Source organism: Gadus morhua, chromosome 2 (assembly GCF_902167405.1).
Source record: "Gadus morhua chromosome 2, gadMor3.0, whole genome shotgun sequence".
Taxonomy (NCBI): Eukaryota; Metazoa; Chordata; class Actinopteri; order Gadiformes; family Gadidae; genus Gadus; species Gadus morhua.
In genome coordinates, this window is record NC_044049.1 from 12,386,839 (window position 1) to 12,407,718 (window position 20,880).

General features: G+C 47.1%; 3 protein-coding genes across 10 annotated transcripts in view; 2 read left to right on the forward strand and 1 right to left on the reverse strand.

Annotated features, from left to right (window-relative positions):
• The window catches only part of hspbp1 (HSPA (heat shock 70kDa) binding protein, cytoplasmic cochaperone 1), a 30,055-nt gene extending 20,658 nt beyond the window's left edge, over window positions 1-9,397 (forward strand). Inside the window, exons 7-8 of one of the 2 annotated variants that reach the window (XM_030349826.1) lie at window positions 8,460-8,571; window positions 8,896-9,397. In XM_030349826.1, coding sequence (XP_030205686.1) covers window positions 8,460-8,571; window positions 8,896-8,976 — 193 coding nt within the window. In that variant the 3' untranslated portion in view covers window positions 8,977-9,397. The remainder of the gene's footprint in view (window positions 1-8,459; window positions 8,572-8,895) is intronic. The other variant, XM_030349827.1, reaches the window with a different exon arrangement.
• A 3,094-nt stretch (window positions 9,398-12,491) lies between these two features.
• tmem86b (transmembrane protein 86B) lies at window positions 12,492-16,026 on the reverse strand. Of its 2 annotated transcripts, XM_030381893.1 has the most exons (4): window positions 15,765-16,026; window positions 15,148-15,500; window positions 14,662-14,908; window positions 12,492-13,429 (listed from the first exon to the last, which is right to left on the reverse strand). In XM_030381893.1, the coding sequence occupies exons 2-4, from the start codon at window positions 15,196-15,198 to the stop codon at window positions 12,975-12,977; spliced, it is 753 nt and encodes a 250-aa protein (XP_030237753.1). In that variant the 5' UTR covers window positions 15,199-15,500; window positions 15,765-16,026; the 3' UTR covers window positions 12,492-12,974. The 2 variants fall into 2 exon arrangements, with proteins under 2 accessions (XP_030237753.1, XP_030237745.1); XM_030381885.1 differs by lacking the exon at window positions 15,765-16,026 and having other exon boundaries at window positions 15,148-15,536.
• Window positions 16,027-16,039: 13 nt separating this feature from the next.
• aspdh (aspartate dehydrogenase domain containing) lies at window positions 16,040-20,873 on the forward strand. Of its 6 annotated transcripts, XR_003979959.1 has the most exons (9): window positions 16,040-16,174; window positions 16,654-16,716; window positions 16,836-16,980; window positions 17,120-17,204; window positions 17,830-17,979; window positions 18,137-18,360; window positions 18,916-19,055; window positions 19,102-20,021; window positions 20,624-20,873. XR_003979959.1 is itself a non-coding variant. In XM_030381844.1 (8 exons), exons 2-8 carry the CDS (start codon window positions 16,662-16,664, stop codon window positions 20,628-20,630), a joined length of 852 nt encoding a protein of 283 aa, XP_030237704.1. In that variant the 5' UTR covers window positions 16,040-16,174; window positions 16,654-16,661; the 3' UTR covers window positions 20,631-20,873. The 6 variants fall into 6 exon arrangements, 4 of the variants coding, with proteins under 4 accessions (XP_030237704.1, XP_030237732.1, XP_030237713.1 ...); XR_003979958.1 differs by having other exon boundaries at window positions 18,916-19,975; XM_030381844.1 differs by lacking the exon at window positions 19,102-20,021 and having other exon boundaries at window positions 18,916-19,101.
• Window positions 20,874-20,880: the final 7 nt, after the last annotated feature.

Here is a 20,880-nt window from a genome sequence, read left to right on the forward strand (position 1 = left end):
ACACTAAAGCGAACACACACACACACTAAAGCGAACACACACACACAAAATACACAAAAAGCGAAGAGCAAATAACTAAATGGGGTTTAAATCATAAGTAAAGGAGATTTATCCAAACTGATAAATCCAAATGAATAAGTAAAGCAATTAAGTCAAACCAAAATAACTAAGAAAACGAATTAAACCAAAACAAACATGCAAAGCAACCCACAAAACACAAATAATATCATGGATAAATAAAGCAATTAAGCCAAACCAAAATAACTAAGAAAACGAATTAAACCAAAACAAACATGCAAAGCAACCCACAAAACACAAATAATATCATCAATAAGATCAGTTGGAAGTCGGTTAAATGAATGGATCAAGATAATGAGACTTAGGGTGAGGCAGCAATCACCATACTCGGTGGCAGGTACAGCACAGTAGGAGATGCAGAGTAGGATCGATGTGTTGGCTATATAACCAGTGGACAAAACGGCAGCCGGCCAACAGCAGCGTGAAGAGGGAGGGGGACGTGCTGGCAGAAACCGCCCACACACACGTCAACCCTGCCATAGAAAAATACATTTGTTCTAGAGGCTGAACAACAACTGTAATAACTTGGGTTAGCGTCATCTTATCCACATACCGTCAGGAGTTGAATGAACATCAAAGGGGAGGAAGGGGATCACTTGTAGCGAGCAACACCATTACAAGTGCAACTCGATTTACAGCTGATCGCTCCCCGCTGCAACAGGTAGAGGAGGAAACACTCGCACGCCCTACAACTGGGGTCGATACGGGAGAGGGAAGACCCGGCCAATGAACTGCCTGAGGGGTGGAAGCCTATGTTGAGGACTTGTGCAAAGTTTAGAAGGTACACGGATGCACACAACCACTACATACCAAACAACGGCGAGCTGCACGATCCAACTAAAAGGCGATCAGGTGAGGCGATCAGGTTTCGGTGACAACAGGAGGCGGGGTAGCCAGGAGCTCCCAGGCAAGAGTGCTCCCAGTGCACAACCACCCACCTTTATAGGCAGTGCACCCAACAGTGATAGGCCGGTACTGCAGCACTAATTAAAGGCCCATCCTGCTACATTCTACCCCCATTGACTTCATCGTCGTCCCGACGATGGAACAACTGATCCAGAGGATCACCCAACTAACTCCACGCCCTAAAGAGCGCAGTAGCGGCATTTGACACTGGACCAGGGGGATTTGCAGCCCCAGATGCCAAGTTCCCTACAGGTCGCGGAAGATGATAGAGGTTTGGGTGCTGGCCAGCCGTCGACCTGGCTGACCGGCGTACTTCACTTTCAGCCGCATAACTGGCGGATGGAACGGCCAGGGAAATGGAGGGTGGATCTGCCACTGCAGTCGAGGGAGCGCTTGACGACTCTGACCCAGCAGAGTCAGGTGGTGGGAGCAGCAACCGAGGGGTGGTTTGAGTCACCACGGCTGTGCGAGCAGGGGCAGAAACAGGGGTCTCCGGCCCCAACATAAACAAGTCTCCGTCAAACGGCAACTCATCCTCTGACCGAGGCCGGTCAAGAGGGGGTGGACAAGGGGGCAATGCACTACCCTGAGGGGCAGCTCCGGCAACGGCTTTCAACAGTGTTCAATGGACCTGCCGAACTTTGGTTTGGTCGTCCATCGGTGCGATGGTGTACACTGGACCACCTTCTCGGGGTGCCTTTACGACTCGGTACACCACAGGGCCCCACAGATCCTGTATCTTGTGGCGCCCCCTTGCACTATGATCGCGCAGCCACACCAACTGCCCCACCATTAGTGGGTCATCCCGAACATGATTATCATGATTCCTCCTTCTGCGCTCTGCCGCCACCTTCAACCTTTCCCGGGCCCCGTCAAAGGCAAGCTGGAGCCGGTTTTGATGTTCTTGGATCCACTCGTGGACCTCGCCACCCACAGGGTCTAAGACTCTACCCAAGAGAAAATCAACCGGCAGCCTGGGTTCTTGCCCGAACATCAGGTAGAATGGAGACTCGCCGGTGGACTGATGGGGAGTGGTGTTATACGAGTAGAGCACCTGTGGCAGGCAAGAGTGCCAGTCTCTTTTCCGAGATGCAGGTAAGGCACGCAATAAGTTGTGGAGAGTGCGATTAAAGCGTTTGCATTGGCCGTTACCGGCGGGATGGTATGGAGTGGTGCGAGATTTTTCAATACCGTAAAGTACACAGAGCTGTTTAATGAGGGAACTTTCAAAGTTGCGGCCCTGATCAGAATGGATACGGGCAGGAACGCCAAACTTATAGAACCACTCAGTGACCAAAGTCTGAGCAACAACTGGGGCTCGTTGATCTCGGGTAGGAACAGCCAAGGTGTATTTACTGAAAACGTCTGTCATGACTAAGACATTCTCCAACCCGTTGTGGCTGGGTTCCAGCAAGGTAAAATCAATGGCCAAGATTTCGTTGGGACGCGAAGCCAACAAATGCCCCATGAAACTGGGAGGCGGTCTGGGTGTGTCCTTAGCAACTTGACACCTCTCACACTCTCTGCACCACTGTGCCACCTCTGAGGACATGCCTGGCCAGTAGCACCTTTGCCGCACTAGCTCCAATGTCCTCTCCACACCCTGATGCCCATGCCCTTGATGAACCTGAGCCAGCACCTTTTGCTTTAACGTGGCAGGCAGCAGAAGCTGAAGCACCGCTTCGGCGCCATCAGGACGGAAGATGCGCCGGAAGAGAACACCCTCCTGCTCAACCAGCCGTTTCCACTGACCTATAATGGTCAGTGCAGGAGGAGACAAGTGCTTCCGCTCCTGATAGTTGGGACTCTGCTGCCGCCCCCAAAATGCTAAAACCTCCTGAAGGATCAGCTTGTTGAAGTGCCTGGAGGTCAGAAGGTGCATGATGGGGCAAAGCAGCAATAGCAGCTTGATTGGCGGGAGTGGTTTCACGCTGCAGGACCTGCCGTAAGGGCTCAGGGACTGAGGTACCAGGAAACATCACCTCTAGGTTCGTTGGCCCAGGTGGATGCTTCCGAGATAAAGCGTCAGCATTTTTATTACTCCTCCCAGAGCGGCACTTTATTTCAAAATCAAAAGCTGCCAATTGTGCTGCCCAACGCTGTTCGGTGGCACCGAGTTTGGCAGAAGACAAGTGACTGAGGGGATTATTGTCGGTGTAAACAATGCATTTATAACCAAGCAAGTTCTCCCTGAATTTTTCTGACATAGCCCACTTGAGAGCTAAAAACTCCAATTTCATGGAGCTGTAGTTCGACATATTTCGCTCTGTGGGCCTCAACCCCCTACTAGCATAAGCTATAGGTCTGACTTTCCCATTCTGTTCCTGTGAGAGCACAGCTCCAAGGCCACCATAGCTCGCATCAACCTCCAGGATGAAAGGTAAGGAGAAGTCGGCGTAGGCGAGCACAGGTGCAGTGGTAAGTTTGGTCTTCAATGCTTCAAAATTGCGATGGCACTCATCCGACCAATGCTCCGCCACTATTCGCACCACACCCCTAGACTTCCTACCAGCTAGTTCTGCTACCAGCTTGTGTAGAGGGGCCGCCAACTTGGCAAACCCCTCCACAAAGCGGCGGTAATAGCTGGCGAAGCCAAGGAATGAGCGTAGGTCAGCGATGGTGGTGGGAGGCTGCCAGTTGGCAACTACCTCTTGCTTGCTGGGATCGGTGGATACTCCCTGGTCAGAGACCACATGGCCCAAGTACCGCACCTTCGGCTGGAAGAACGCGCATTTGCTTAGCTTAGCCTTCAGGCCTTGTTCCTGCAACCGCCCCAGTACAATCTCCAGCCGCTCCAGGTGTTGTACCACCGTGGAGGAGAAGACCACGATGTCATCCAGATACAGGAGCAACGATTGACATTGTTGGTCACCGAACATTCGCTGCATCAGCCTCTGGAAAGTGCTGGGGGCGTTGCAAAGCCCAAAGGGCATGCGGTTCCATTCGAATAAGCCGAACGGGGTGCAAAAGGCGGTTTTGGGCCTGTCTGCTTCTGTGACCGGGACCTGGTTATACCCGCTGGCCAAGTCAAGAGTAGAGAACCAGCGGGCACCTGTCAGGGCGTCCAAAGATTCCTCGATGCGTGGAAGGGGAAAAGCATCCTTCCACGTTTTGTTGTTGAGCTGGCGGTAGTCCACGCACATGCGTAAACTGCCGTCTTTCTTTTTCACAAGCACAATTGGGGCACCATAAGGACTGCTACTCTCTCTGATGATTTGATTTTCAAGCAGTTGGTTAATATGCTCCTTAACCACCTCGTACTCGGACGGCGGGATGCGCCTATAGCGTTGCCTGACAGGCACGTTGTCTAAGAGCGGGATGTCATGGCTGATCAGGTTGGTGCATCCCAGATCTCCCTCATGGGAGGAAAAGACAGAGTCGTACTGCCTAAGAAGGGACTGAACTTTACCCCGATCTTCAGTCGGCAAGGCTGACAAGTCCAAAGCCCCAATCCGATCTGGCACGACTTCAGACGTGGCCTGGGAAGCCACGGTGGCGACGTCTGTTGGCGTCTCGGTGACCCCTGCAGGCAGGCTGACAACCCGGACTTCATCCAAGGTGCCCACCACAGTACGAGGGTACAGCAAAACACTAGTGGAGCCAACATTTACAATCGGGATGTACGCAGTGGCTCGTACTACCCGAACCAATGCATGTGAAGCAAGCAGCCCAGCAGGTAGGCCAGACTCCAAAGGCTCAAACAACACCCTAGTACCCGAGTACTGCTCGGAGCATGTTGCTGTAACTATTGTCATCGTACCACCAGGGATACGGCATGCCTTCCCACCCCGAACCTTGACCTGGCCTGCTGCGTGCTGAGGGGCTTGCCTGCTGGCCTGATGACACTTCTGTAGTGCCTCCGTAACTGTCTCTGGTGCATCTGATACAGAGAGCAAATTGAACAAAGCCAGACCATGCTGTCCAAAGAGCACCTGATAACATCGACGAATAATGTTCATCCCCAGAATACCAGGAACCTGAGCAGACACCGCTCCCGGAGGATCTTTCACCACCAAAACCCCACACCGCGACACTGAAGTGCCACAGAGCTCGACATCTAACTCCAGGTAGCCAACATAGGGGATGTCCAACCCATTGGCTGCTCTAAGCTTCAGCCAATTACAAGCTTGGAGCCTCTCCTGCCCCCAAGGCCGGAAGTGTTGCAGGAAAAAGCTTTCTGTAAGTGTGGACACCATGGAACCGGTATCTACCAAGCAAAGAACCTGAGCTCCACCCATGTTCACGGCAACATGCGGGCAAGACGACATCAGCTCAAGAACTTCCTCCGAGCCAGTGGCTACCCCCCCCGAACGGTGGCTCTGCAGTTCGGCGGGTGCTAGTTTTCCGGCTCCTGGGCCTGATGAAAATGCCTGTTAGACTGTTGACGATCAGGCAAAGAAGACTGTGTGCGAGCAGAAACCCGAACGCCATCACACTCGCTTGCGTAGTGACCTGACTGTTGGCAGCGCCGGCATATAACAGGTCCACGACGAGGTGGAGGGTGGCGCAGATGAGAGGGCTGCAATGTGGCGATGCTCTGGGTAAGTTGGTTCAGCTGTTCTTGCTGCAACCTTAACATCTCTCTCATCTCCACCATTTCCTGTCCCTGAGGTGGAGTGGTTGCTCCCCGGGAGCCACTCTGTACCCCGTACTGGAGACCAAAAGCTGAAGGAACGGAATGACTCCGACCCCTCCCGCCCCCAGGTAACCCCTCCCGTTCCCACCGGATCGCCTCACCCCGGACATCAAGCAAAGTAGCAGTAGCCTGCCTCCTGACCAACTGCCTCAGCTCGCGACGCAAGGCACCGTCCAAAACATGCTCGACAAATTGGTCGCGCAGCAAAATGTCTGCATTCGTCATCCCACCAGGTGCACTTCTTTTCACCGACTCCATCAAGCTCAATAACGCAAGGGAGAACTCGTGCAGTGTCTCCCCTTCTTGTTGCCTTCGGGAGAAGAACGCCTCCTGTAAGGCTACATAAGACTTTGAGCACCCATACAGTTCCTGTAACACAGAGATGATTTTAGCTGAGTCTTCCTTCTCCACAACAGACCGATATTTGATCTCCTATCGAGCCTCACCCTCAAGATGATCAAACAAGAAAAAGGCTTGCTCAGATGTGGATAAGTGACGCGCCCGCATGCAGGCTTGAGCCTCCTCAAGCCACTCAGTCAACCCCATACCTGATTTTCCCCTGAACATAGGACACTTTCTATCCCTTGGCACAAAAACCAGCCTCTCTGCTATGGGGTTCCTAGTAGTAACAGGGGCCACAGGTGGCACAGAAGAAGTGGAGGATTCAGAACTAGGACCGGGCACGGCCACAGCCTGCTCCTGCCTTAACCTCTCATTGTCCACCTTTAACTGCGCCACCAGCTCCCTCAACTCCTGCAGCTCTACATCCATAACTAACACTACAGTCAGACTAGGACACAACAACCCCACAACTGGATTCTCACCGGGACTCTGCGGACCACGAAAGGCCAGGCTGCCGTTTTGCCTCTGAACACAATTCAAAACATCTACATCAAATATGTACCCTGGGGTACAAAACAAATTATGTAAAGAAACTGGACCACACGTCTCTGCTTTCCAAAAGTAATTATCCTGCCGACAACGCCAAATGTGGCATTCGGCGGTCGGGGAAACAATAAGATAAAGTTCAGTTAAAGAACTAGTGACAAGTTGCCAACAACGCCACCCCAGGAATTTCACCTGGAGAGTTAGATTAACCTAAGTTAAGCACACAAGTTTGTTCACTACTGAAAGCTTGAGACTGGGTCCAGCATACAAATTAAATTCCTTTTAATTAATATATGTAATCTTTAAACATGACTTCAATAAAATATGTTCACACAAACACACTAAAGCGAACACACACACACTAAAGCGAACACACACACGCACACACACACACAAAATACACAAAAAGCGAAGAGCAAATAACTAAATGGGGTTTAAATCATAAGTAAAGGAGATTTATCCAAACTGATAAATCCAAATGAATAAGTAAAGCAATTAAGTCAAACCAAAATAACTAAGAAAACGAATTAAACCAAAACAAACATGCAAAGCAACCCACAAAACACAAATATCATGGATAAATAAAGCAATTAAGCCAAACCAAAATAACTAAGAAAACGAATTAAACCAAAACAAACAAAGCAACCCACAAAACACAAATAATATCATCAATAAGATCAGTTGGAAGTCGGTTAAATGAATGGATCAAGATAATGAGACTTAGGGTGAGGCAGCAATCACCATACTCGGTGGCAGGTACAGCACAGTAGGAGATGCAGAGTAGGATCGATGTGTTGGCTATATAACCAGTGGACAAAACGGCAGCCGGCCAACAGCAGCGTGAAGAGGGGGGGGGACGTGCTGGCAGAAACCGCCCACACACACGTCAACCCTGCCATAGAAAAATACATTTGTTCTAGAGGCTGAACAACAACTGTAATAACTTGGGTTAGCGTCATCTTATCCACATACCGTCAGGAGTTGAATGAACATCAAAGGGGAGGAAGGGGATCACTTGTAGCGAGCAACACCATTACAAGTGCAACTCGATTTACAGCTGATCGCTCCCCGCTGCAACAGGTAGAGGAGGAAACACTCGCACGCCCTACAACTGGGGTCGATACGGGAGAGGGAAGACCCGGCCAATGAACTGCCTGAGGGGTGGAAGCCAATGTTGAGGACTTGTGCAAAGTTTAGAAGGTACACAGATGCACACAACCACTACATACCAAACAACGGCGAGCTGCACGATCCAACTAAAAGGCGATCAGGTGAGGCGATCAGGTTTCGGTGACAACAGGAGGCGGGGTAGCCAGGAGCTCCCAGGCAAGAGTGCTCCCAGTGCACAACCACCCACCTTTATAGGCAGTGCACCCAACAGTGATAGGCCGGTACTGCAGCACTAATTAAAGGCCCATCCTGCTACATATAGTTCAACGGTTATTTACCGTTATGTCATGTTTTATATCGAGCTCAGAGATCGCATTGTCCGTGTATGACTTCGAGCTGAATATACAGTCAACTTTACATCATGAGTCCGAATGATAACAACTAGTAGAAATGCATTTTCGGCCGGATTTTCCTCGAAGCCCTCCCTTTGAAATGTGGTCCTTGGATAGCTTCGTTTCAAGCTACGTTTTCGCTTCGTTTCAAGGGCTACGTAGCCTTTTGTCTTCGCCCTACCCCTTAACCAAAATGAGAATTGGGACACCCTTACCCCTTCAAACCAAGGGGGAGGGGTAAGGGGTAGAAATGGGACGCACCCTAAGTGATCCTGCCTAACCAGGATGGCATGGTATTAAGACTACTATGGTTAGGGGTTGGATTGCTAACAATGTTTGGATCTGGTTGCATCTGTATAGGTATTGTAAGACCCTCTGCATAAGCGTCCACCAAATGGAATGTGTTTATCTGCAGGGTGTTGAATCATACTGCTCCTTTATGTTTCCAGTCTGGTGGAGGACTGTCCCCAGGGGCTGAAGGACTGCAGGAGCTCCTATCTGGGTCTGGATGAGCTACTCAAGCACAGAGCCAGGGACCTCCAGGGAAGAGAAGAGTGCCAGGTACACCTTTACTACCGGGCAACCCCTGTCGAATACATTTTTTTGTTGATTATTGAGCAGACTTTCACTGACGATAAGGACGCACGTTAAGGACAGTCTGCGTACATTGTGGATATAACCCCGTGCCTTTCATCTGGGAGTCGAACATACCCGAAACACCTGAATAACTTGTAGTGTACAATATCCTAAACCGATCTTTACATTCTAGAAATCCTCTGTGGATAGGGTTACAATTCCTGTTGGATTTCTGTACGTGATGATATGGAACCACATAACGATGAGTACGTTTGAGTCTCTAGTGCCTATCTTTTCCTTTGGCTACAGGAAGAACTGGATTTCTGCAAGCAATTACGGGCCACATGTTTCCAAGGGCAACAGACTGACGACAATGGAATGGATCGCTGAACCCTCGGTGGCTTGTTATTCCGGTCACAGAGTTTCGACGTCCGCAAAGACGAGAGAGACTCATTCAGGTTTTCTTCCACTGTGGATGCCTTTATGGAATGCTAATGAGGGTGGCTTGTGTCTTTGACATATGTATAAACCTATTGAGCTTGTGCTAAGTTTGGCCCTTAACTTTGCAAATACAGAGTCAAATGTCTGTTGATGTAGAATTTAAAGTAACTTCTTGTTTCCAGTTTCTTGATATCTTGTTATATTTTCCCCATGTTCAGTTTGTGTCAACATATTTGTCAATCAAAATTCCCACTTGAGTCACTCATAACATGATATCCGTAACAAGTTAATGCAATGAGTTAAGTTTACAAATGACTAGTTATGTTTATGTTTAAATAAACGAGTACCCTTTTAATGCGAACCCATAAAATGCTGTATCATTCAATTGACATTAGTTAAAATATCCATTCTCAAATATAGTTTTTAATCTAAAAGGAAGCTTCATAGTGTTTTGACTTCTATTGCACCTTTCAATTCTCCGCCTGATCACCAGCCTATAAACGCGAAATGCTTGAGTTTGACCACCGCACCCATTTGAAGTACAGAGGATCTATTTGGACATGAAGCTTTACGTCCAACTCTTCATCCTACTCCTCTTCCGACACATTGCCCGACCCCAACACTTCTCCCATGGTGACGTAATATCTCTGCAAGATAATGCGTAACCATGACGACCGCGTGGGCTTGTTCCAGCGGTTTGATTGCCTTAGAACACTTGTAGCGTAAGCACACTGTGGGAGAGCAGGATGGACGTGCTACGCAATATTTTCGCAACCTAGCAAGTTGTGACTGCTAGGTTTACCAGGTAGACGGCCACGCCAAATCCCAGAACACAACAGCAAATAACAAAACAACAGCATTGTAGAGACTCGAACGGGAAAAGGTAGGTACATCTTTTTTTATTTTGTTTCTGGTTTGAGTCTCTCTAATGTTGTGTTTTGCTGTTCTGTTTTCTGATTGGCTGTTTGGCACTCCAGGACCATCATATACAAGTCATATCAACCTGAGTCTACAAACCCCCTAAATAGGCTGCTTGCAATTGGGCAAGATTCAACTTTATAGCTAATCTAACGGTCGGGAGAAACGGAGAGCAGTGCACGATTCCATGTATAGCCCGAACTTTCCTCATCCGTATTTTTAGTTTGTGCCTTTGTTTCCACAACAATGTCAATGGCATGACATAGCTATATCGCTCTCTTCAATTAAATTGAAAACAGGCATGCACATCCAAACTGTATTGCCAGTGAGGCACGTTATACGTGAATATATGTGTTTAGAAAAACACCCGTACTCAACAGGGCAACATGCAATGAAGCACATTTTTATTCATTGTAACATTTTAGTACTAGACTGTCTGGATGGTCTCAGGTGGCTAATGATAGTGGGAGATGGCAAGATACTCAGGATGTTTGAAAGATTAATAGGGTAAATTATTGGAACTGGAATCACTGATTTTCCTCAAACACGGACACACTTAATGAGGAGATTATAAAATGGAATGTTAAAACTAGTCTCCATAGAGGCCGTGTTTTGCTGTTTAGTGCTCACCTCAATAATTTCCGTCTTCTCAAAGTCAGTTCCTGACGATCTTATGGGAAAGCAGCTCTTTAACCTTTAAGTCTGGCCCCAAGGTCATTGTGCTCAAGTAATTTGCTGTTCCTCTCGACTTGATTGTTTCCTCCACTAGAGATCTGTCTGTCTTACCAGTGGGGTATTCCACAAAGCCGGTTAACCCAGGGTTTGCGGTAACCCTAGGTTTTCCGTTCCAAAATGAACACGGTATGTTAGTTACTATAGAAACATGCTCTGAATCAAACCTGGTCAGAGCAGGTTTTGCGCGGGTAAAGTTTGGAACATAACCCGGTTTCGGGTATTTAAACCCGCGTTCACCGCAGATTTCATGTGTTCACAATGACATGCCCTTTTGATGAGAGGCCTGTTGATATCGGAGCGCAAATTATACGTGCATCTTGGCATATCGGATGACTTTTTGCTGGAGATATATAGATTCTCGCGCAAATCTTTAATATATTTAAGTAGCCTTCTCCAGCCTTACATAGCCAACACTACCAATCGAGGACCTGGCCTAAGTTCACTCCAGACTATTTGCGTAGCCCTCAGTTTTTTGCAAATGGTAGTTTTATCTATAATGTTGGAGATGCTGAGCACATTTCAGTCCTTTCAGATGACCCATCCACGTCCGGACCAATATTTTCATCGACCTCCTATCATACAAAGAGCAATATTGGCTGAGTACTATGCCGAGAGGTGCTTACAACAGATAGTATAAAATAGTCCTAACGGACTTGCATCCACTGAAGAATGTTTGATCGTAGCCGGCGGCTTCATTACAAGCACTAATCCATCTTGTTCTGTGAAGTTGATGAATTGTCACTTTTAGGTTTTCTACCCAGTTACCAAAAAAAAAACATTTGGAACATATGCGCTGCGGCACGCACATGATTTGCATGTGTTACTTCGAAGGCAAACTAAATCTAAAATACAAGAAAAACACAAAAACCTACATTCAACCAGTACCCTCACATGGCCCCTGACTCTCTGAGGAGGTAGGCCTACCTCCAGGTACCCCCTCCATGCCAGGGCGCCCTGAATTTATGTCTATTAACAGCCCCTCCAACGGGGTCAAGACAATTTGAGGGCCAGATCCAGTCGGCCAACTGTCTGCCTTTTCACGATTTGCTTAAAAAAAGGGCTTATTTAAATGTATACCAATACGATGGTGGGAAAAGCTTACCAGTTTGTATGTTTTTATACTTCATTTTTACTTGATCCGCTGACCGCCTGGGAGCCATCGGAGTACTTTTTTTTTTCTTTTTTTTTTTTAAGGGTTATGTGGTAGGAACGTTAAGAATGCTTAACTGGGATATTTATAGATTCATGGCTCAAATATTAAGGATCATGCTTTTGAAGTGTAACTAACGCATTTACGCAGTCAGCGATCCGCTGCCAGGCTTTTGTTCTCCGGGTTGCAGAGGCTTTAGCGTTCCCTTTTCTTGTGATAATGTCTTTCTCCTCGTCATAGCTCTCCAGGAGAACCTGGAGTTCCATTTCATTGAAATAAGCGGCCCGTTCGCCATTTCGATCAGGGTTTCCATGATCCATGCATCACGCCTTTATAGGTTTGGCGTGGACGCGCACAACCCTGTGTTTACCAACCCCGAGTTGATTGAACTAATGCATAACCCATGCGGTGGAACCGACGGCTCTGGTTTAGTTGGCACAGGGTCAATCAACCTAGAGTTCAGCGTTAACTCTGTTTGTTAAACCTCTGTTCGTGGAATACCCCACTGGAATCGTGAAGAGGCTACCTGGTTTCCCTTTATAATTATGTACGCACTTTGACCAACAATAACGCATCAGATCAAGGGCAATATGGAGGATATCTTTGCAGATTGAAAAGTTAATATTTAAGTGAGGTCATACATTCCAACTAAAGCACATTATCCCAAGTAGTTGAATTTATTATCTTTCTTTACATTCAGGCAGTGTAAACTTTTCTTAAAGTTTTGAGAGATCCAGTGTCAATACAAATTAATCTAGAATAAGTTTAATATTGTTTAAAGTCGCAGTTCACCTCATGGCAATCCAATTACATTAAAGGATTTAAAGGGCCAATGTGTTTTTGTTTTTTTTACATAAAACGACAATGTGTAAAAAAAACTTGTGATGGGCTGGCCTAGATTTCCTCACTTGGAAACATGGGCCGATCAGAAAGGCACAATGGGTCAGTGATTTAAAATATATATAGGCCTACAGTATTTTCGACATCTCTAGCAAGGACAGTGGAGCAATATACTCAGAAATTAATAAGGGAATCAACCATTCCTTTTATAGTCTTTAGATTTGTGATCCACTTTTCCCTGATGACGTGTTTTGAGCCACAACCAAACAAAGGTGAATATCCGGACCTGGTCTGAAACACCAAACTAAGACCTCTTCCATTTTGAAAAGTCATCCTGGTCTTCCACCGCTAACACGTCACCCATGGCGATCAGCATCTGCGCCAGGTAATACGTAACCATGACGACCGCGTGGCCGTGTTCCATCGCCGAGCACACCTTAAACACCTGTAGCGCCAGCACGCTGTCGGAGACCAGGAAAGACAAACTCCCTAATATGGTCACAACCTTGCTGGTTCTGAGCGCTAGGTTTGCCATGAGGGTGAGCAAACCCACGTAGACGCCAACGCCGGGGGTTAGGAGTTCCGAGTCGGGGGCTTTTCGTAGGAACGGGTAGATGTAGACGTAGAAGGCAGCTCCCAGACCAAACATGACGATGTAGAGGAGGACGCTTAGTGAGGAAGTGCGGCTACGCGGCACGTAGCGGGCGGTGAGGAAGGCCAGTGAGAACAGAAGATGTGCCGCGGCGAATGCACCCATCCCTGAAACAAACGGACAGAGGTTATGTTATGACCAAATCAATGTTTCAATTTGGCCTTATTGACTCAATTAAACCCAAAATAAAAACAATAAAATGTCTGCTTCGAGAACATGGTCCAGGAATATAGGTTAATTGAATCGGCTTAGCCTACATTTAATCTGTAATTTAAAAAGAAAAACACCCAATGAAAGTTTTTGTAATATTCCAGCTACAGGTTATAAAGTATGATAAATGATCTGCCATATCAGGGTCGTTCTAAATTTTATTAAATTAAAGATACTGCATGCATGTCCAAAATTACATTCTTCATGTCTTTCTTTCAAATCTTAGAGTAACTTTATGCACTATTTAAAATGCTCTTGATTCCACTGTTACTTTAGATCCAGAAGTTCTATGATAAAGCAGAACTTCGGGGGGGAGAATTCACAGATCCTGGGCCAGCAAACAAAAAGTGCAAGGATAAACCAACTGTTGTTGGTTTACAATTTTTACAGACTTTTTTTACAGTTTAATACTGCTGGCTTAGTTTAGCCCATGACGTGCTTACAGATCCCTATACCTACAAAGAGAAACACTTGGTTCACCCAGATCAGAGCTCATCCCCCACAAGACTTTAAATATTAATTTAATGTCTGATTTGTGAGACATAGCTTTTACCTATTAACCAAACCTATTCCTCTTTTCAGTCTTTTGTTATTATCATCATCTCGATCATCTAAATTGTCCTTGTCCATATTTGTCTACTCAACAGGGTGAATATCTCGTCAAAAAAATTACAAAAACAATCCCTCCAGCATTGGACCTTGTGGATCATCTTTCTCCCCACAATGCCTCTACGGCCTACGTGCATCTCCACCATCGATCTTTGATCTCCTAGCCTCATGAGGCCTTCCCGGGCTGCCTGGTCACATGAGATTCCTCTCTGCAGACAAGTCTGGCCTCGAGCCATAAAGCTCCTCCCAAAAATTTCAAAATTAAAGGAACAATTAGTGCTCTGGGGAGGGAATTTCAGGTCATGATGAGGCAAGGAGCATGGCAGTTTGCAATTTAAAAACAAAAACAAACACAACCCCCGAGAAAATGTAAAAGAATCGATGGAAAAATGTAATTGGTTTTAATGCGGATTCAATTGCTGCTTGGCCATGGGCAAATCTAAATCATTGTGAGGCGAAGATTTGAATATCTGGATGGCCTCACATGGCTAATGATCTCCACGCGCTGGCCCTTGCTCACCATGGATGAAGAGCTCTGGCCACACTAGGCAGAAGTCTCCCACGGCCGACAGCAGCAGGCCCCCAGCCACGCCTGCCAGGCTCTTCCACCCGTTCCAGCCAAGCACCATTGCAGCTAATAGGAGCACGGGCGCCGCTTTGAACCCCGCAATGATGATGGAGGGGGGGGAGGAGTCATGGGCCCACAGGAAGAGGTAGGCGGCTGACGCCAAGAAGAACGGCGAGAGCGATAGCAACAGAGCACAGGACTGGAGAGGGGGTAGCAAGGTAGTGAAAGAGGGGGTTAAGAGTTATACGGAGAACATAAATGACTTGCACCGTGGTTTGTGGCGTTCAGGAGACAGAATTATGTGTGAAAATGTTTTGATGATAAAAATGTAATTTTTAAAGTAAGAGTGCCTCATCTTGCAGTCATCGTTGCACAAATACATCTTAATGTACGCTTCGGGTTATCTGTAAGGCTGAGGAGGGTGGAAAGTTGTCTCACCATGTTTCGCCGCTGTCTCCGGTCGTAGGCGTGGGTCTCCAGGATGTCCATCTTCTCAAGCTGCTGTTTAATGTCTAACCTGGCCCCACCGTCGTTGTGCTACGGTCTTGTTACGATGATGACCACTGTGCTGAACCTAAACTCATCAGTAATACGTACTCGTTGTTTGACTGCAGTCCCTCTCTATCCCTCCTCTCTCTCTCCTGCCTTCTGATAGAGTTGTGGACTTCGGACCGACACATCCGCTGGGGGGCCTATGGATCCTCCCTAGGCTCCCTAGGTCCTTTCACGTCGCAATCTGTGCACTTTGACCACGGCAGCTGTGACATCACTGCACCAAGACCGAAGTTTACCTGAGCAGATAGCAAATTGTGTGTGTGTGTGTGTGTGTGTGTGTGTGTGTGTGTGTGTGTGTGTGTGTGTGTGTGTGTGTGTGTGTGTGTGTGTGTGTGTGTGTGTGTGTGTGTGTGTGTGTGTGTGTGTTAAACGACATATGTACAGTATAACGACATTTGTATACATTTCTTTATTTACTGTTTGTTATTGGGCACACGTACATGATTTTCAATGCATTTGGAAGGGGACACAAATAATGCTATGTACAGATCAAAGCTCACCGTCTCTGATGGGAATGATGTGAACACTTGTCTTCGCTGTGTCGGATTCCTCCTCCAAAGCCTTGCAGGTCACAAAGGCAATAGGCCTGTATGTCAGTTTCTTTCTTGATGGCACAATATACACACAAGCACAACAGGTCCACATGCATTCCTAATTATAATTGGAATCGCCACGTTAAAGAAGATTTTCTGTTACGACAGACAATAAAGTTTTCTGAATCTGAATCTGAATGCACTGGAACAGAGTTGCAGCAATGTTGCAATGGATCATGTTTGTTTACTTAATGTTTCCTTAGTTGAACTTTGAACGGCGCACACCTCCTTCTTTGAGTGAGGACTGGGGTCATTAGTTGTTCAGAGGTGGATAAAGAAGTTGAGAGAGACGACGCTTCGATCTGCCGAATCTACCTGTGAGTGAAGCCATAAATGAGCGATATAGAAGGTTGTGTCTTGAACATCGTGCGACTTAATGATACGAAGTGAAGGTTAAAGTTGAAAGATCAAAGGACTTGCACATTGAGGCTGATACGAATGCGAGTATTGTGGTTCACAATTGGATGATTAGTAGCTAGCTGGCAAATTGTATGTTTACCTAGCTGTGTTAGCGTGTGCGTTTGCATTTAGCACTCTTCAAAACAGAAAATAGCGTGTCGATTAGGGTGCACTTAGCTAGTGGATGCCTTGACTACACGCTAAAACCGGTAAGTGTCAGCTAGCCTGTATCTTAAATGTTTCCTGACAAAAAACTGAATGCACTATTTTTTTGGTTCTTTTTCAAAAGAAAATAGATTCGCCAAATTCATGTGTTGATATTGAGTGTAAACATTGAGTGTTACGATTGTCAACATTCTGTTCTCTGATTGGCCTGTTTTTCTTTTTTTTTGTTAAGTGAAGGGCATGGCTACCCGCTCATCTACCTTGAGGATAGGAGTGGTGGGATATGGACATTTAGGTTTGCACACACACCTGCATGACCTACCCTGTCCATCCTTTCACTTTATGTTATCCAGTTCATGCATTGCATCAAATGAATCAATTATTTGCGTGTGTGTGTGTGTTTGTGTTTTGCAGGGCAGTACCTAGTGGAGAGGATCATAAAAGATGGAGCTGGCCTGGGTCTTACTCTGGCGTTTGCTTGGAATCGAAACCCTCACAAGCTAAAGGGTTTAGTTCCTGACCACCTAATACTTGAAGATCTATCTGCTTTTAAAACCAGGTATAGCCACACACATCAACTCACCAAATAAATAATAATGCAGAAATGCTTTTACAACATACACATGTCATTCAACTTCTCATAGCATTCAAACAAAAAGGCATACGAATAGAAATGGCGACACTTTGTGCTTTTACAGGGTATGCGAGGTGATCGTAGAGGTGTGCCATCCTCAGATCGTCAAGGACTTTGGTGTTCAGTTTCTCTCTCATGCACACTTCCTGGTGAGTTTTGCCCCACTTCTTGTTGGACTTAGTGGGAATGAATCAATATCTATCTTCTTGGCATGTTGAAAGTACATTTGGAAGGCTTTTATCCCAAATGACTGAGGAACTACAAATACAAGATTGTACGGAGTGCACAGTAGGTGTAGGAACCATCATTTAATAGAACAAGCAATCCAACTACAGTGTCGGTACAGTTGACGAAACAGGATTTTGTATTATGCAGATTTTGTTAGTGGGAGTTTCAATAACCTAACTTACTTATCCTATCAGGCATCACCCGAGCCTCTGGACAACCCCAGGATATTGGGAAATTAAAAATGGCAAATTGTTTGCCATTTAGGTTAACCCTGTAGATGTGCATGAATAAGGAGAGTGTAGACAGCGAACGGCGTTACACCCACTAGCTTTATTAGCCCAGTTCAACAACAACAACAACCAACGCGCCCCAGCATGCCGTGCGTCCCCGTGACGTCAGCACGCCGTCGCAGTAACCATGGAGACTGTCATCATAGTCTACAAACCCTTACTAGGAATTTCTCTTGGTAGGCTGATGCAAAGACATAAATCTAAATGCTATTCGAAATGCAACCTTTTAAATGACTTAATCATTCCTTTCTATTAGGTAGGCTCTCCCTCGGCACTCTGTGACCCCGAGCTGAACCAGCAACTTCGGCAAGCGGCCAGTCTTCACGGCAACACGCTCTACATCCCCAGTGGTGCATTGTGGGGAGGCCAGGACATCCAGAGGCTTAACGACAGCGGGGCACTCACAGTAATGACAAACTTTTACCCAAAGCAACCTACAGTCAATTCAGATACTATGTCATAAGGGTTAGGTAGGGGGTTAAGGCACACAGACTGCAGACATTGGGGATGCTAAACCCTAACCACCGGACTATTCTCCTCCACCTATGCACATGATTCCACAGGGTGTGTTCGTAAGGATGTCCAAACACCCCTCCTGCTTCAGGCTCACAGAGGACACGCTCTCTGATTGGACTGAGGGCGAGGGGAGGCGGGTCTTATTCAGGGGCTCTGTGGCTGAGCTGTGCCCATTGGCCCCCAACAACGTGAACACTATGGCAGCAGTTGCTGTGGCAGCAGGAACCCTGGGCTTTCCTGGGGTTATTGGGGAGATTGTGTCGGATACAGCGTGAGTCTACCCATACACCAAACTATAATTATACAACACAGAACACATAACTCTGTTCACAAACTGCCAGTGCAGAGCGGTGTTGTTGTTTTTTGTACCAAAGGCCTGGCCTGTGAAAGGATGCAGTGTCCTACTAAAAACACTTAAAAATTGGTTTTCAAAGTAAACTTTAAGTAAATTGCAGTAACAAAACTGAATAGTGCGCAAAGATTTGAAATGTTATTCATTAGTTGGTATTTTCAATGTTATTATGATGAGAATATCAGTATACCGAGCTAGGAAACAACTGTATTATTTATGTCATGAATAAATCGTATTTATTTCATTAATCCAATTCCATTAATTCCTCAAGTGGCTTTTAATGACAATACAAAAATATTGAGCTGGATTTTAAGAAATGACGTTGACATCAGCAGTTGACATCGCCCTTACTATCCACACCATGTACTATTTCCATCAGGCAAAATAAAACGGTTACTGTAAAATAAAACGATTTGAAATAAAGTAGGGTTCCAAAGTCCTAACCTCCCCCCTCTCCGGGGGTGTGGGGGCCAGGCTGAGGGACTACCACGTGGTGGAGGTGGAGGTGAGTGGAGCCCATGGCTTCTCGGTCCACACGGTGAGGAGGAACCCTGCCCAGCTGGGAGCCGTGACCGGCAGCGCCACCTACAACTCTTTCTGGCACAGTCTACTGGGTGAGCTGAACGCGCTGGGGACCCCGCTCTTATCACAGTCTACTGGGTGAGCTGAACGCGCTGGGGACCCCGCTCTTATCACAGTCTACTGGGTGAGCTGAACGCGCTGGGGACCCCGCTCTTATCACAGTCTACTGGGTGAGCTGAACGCGCTGGGGACCCCGCTCTTATCACAGTCTACTGGGTGAGCTGAACGCGCTGGGGACCCCGCTCTTATCACAGTCTACTGGGTGAGCTGAACGCGCTGGGGACCCCGCTCTTATCACAGTCTACTGGGTGAGCTGAACGCGCTGGGGACCCCGCTCTTATCACAGTCTACTGGGTGAGCTGAACGCGCTGGGGACCCCGCTCTTATCACAGTCTACTGGGTGAGCTGAACGCGCTGGGGACCCCGCTCTTATCACAGTCTACTGGGTGAGCTGAACGCGCTGGGGACCCCGCTCTTATCACAGTCTACTGGGTGAGCTGAACGCGCTGGGGACCCCGCTCTTATCACAGTCTACTGGGTGAGCTGAACGCGCTGGGGACCCCGCTCTTATCACAGTCTACTGGGTGAGCTGAACGCGCTGGGGACCCCGCTCTTATCACAGTCTACTGGGTGAGCTGAACGCGCTGGGGACCCCGCTCTTATCACAGTCTACTGGGTGAGCTGAACGCGCTGGGGACCCCGCTCTTATCACAGTCTACTGGGTGAGCTGAACGCGCTGGGGACCCCGCTCTTATCACAGTCTACTGGGTGAGCTGAACGCGCTGGGGACCCCGCTCTTATCACAGTCTACTGGGTGAGCTGAACGCGCTGGGGACCCCGCTCTTATCACAGTCTACTGGGTGAGCTGAACGCGCTGGGGACCCCGCTCTTATCACAGTCTACTGGGTGAGCTGAACGCGATGGGGACCCCGCTCTTATCACAGTCTACTGGGTGAGCTGAACGCGCTGGGGACCCCGCTCTTATCACAGTCTACTGGGTGAGCTGAACGCGCTGGGGACCCCGCTCTTATCAGCAGCGGTCAGCGATGGTGTCACGGTCGCTTCTTGTTCTTATGACTGTCGATGATTGACTGTTGAGGTACAGAACCGTAGTAAAAATTGTCCAGACAATTTGGAGGAGCAAGCTAGAGTAAGCTAGAATTTGTATCCTACTGAAAAAATCCCATCCCTATTTATTTCATCAAGACCCAATTCAATGATTGGACGGGCTCATTGCAGGCCTGAAAAAGCCAGAGATACGACTTCGCTTTTTTTTGCATGGGCAAATGATTTATTGACTGCTGAGAGGATTTAAAGAGAATTTCAACAAACGACATTAAATCCTTCTTAAATGTATTCCTACACTAGCTTTAAGAATCAAAACTAATAAAGTAAATCCAATGTCATTCTACTGCTTAGCTGCACATTAAGATATGGATATGGGTGCGGAAAAAAACACAGACCCCCATAATATTAGTCAAATGAACATTTCTTCATATACGTTGGGAATGAGTCTTCGAATGTCTGAAAGCTAGCCTGGTTTGTCCATCATGACCAACATTTTCTTGTATTCTAAATCTTCTCTGCACTCTCTCTCTAGTTTGTAAAGGGCACGGTGGGAAGGTGCACTTGTGCTGATGGCTGTCTTCACCCTTAAATGGCAGGATCAAAAGTTGTGAGGAATGTACCCAAGTATCTGCTACCACATTAATTCCACACTTTCCATGTAATCAAGCACATATAAGTGAAATCCTAGATTTTTTATAATACGTGTGGAACTCAGAAGTCGGATATTGTTACCAACTTGCAAACCTGAATCTCTTGTCATTAAAAACCCGTTTCAAAACAAAGGAGAAG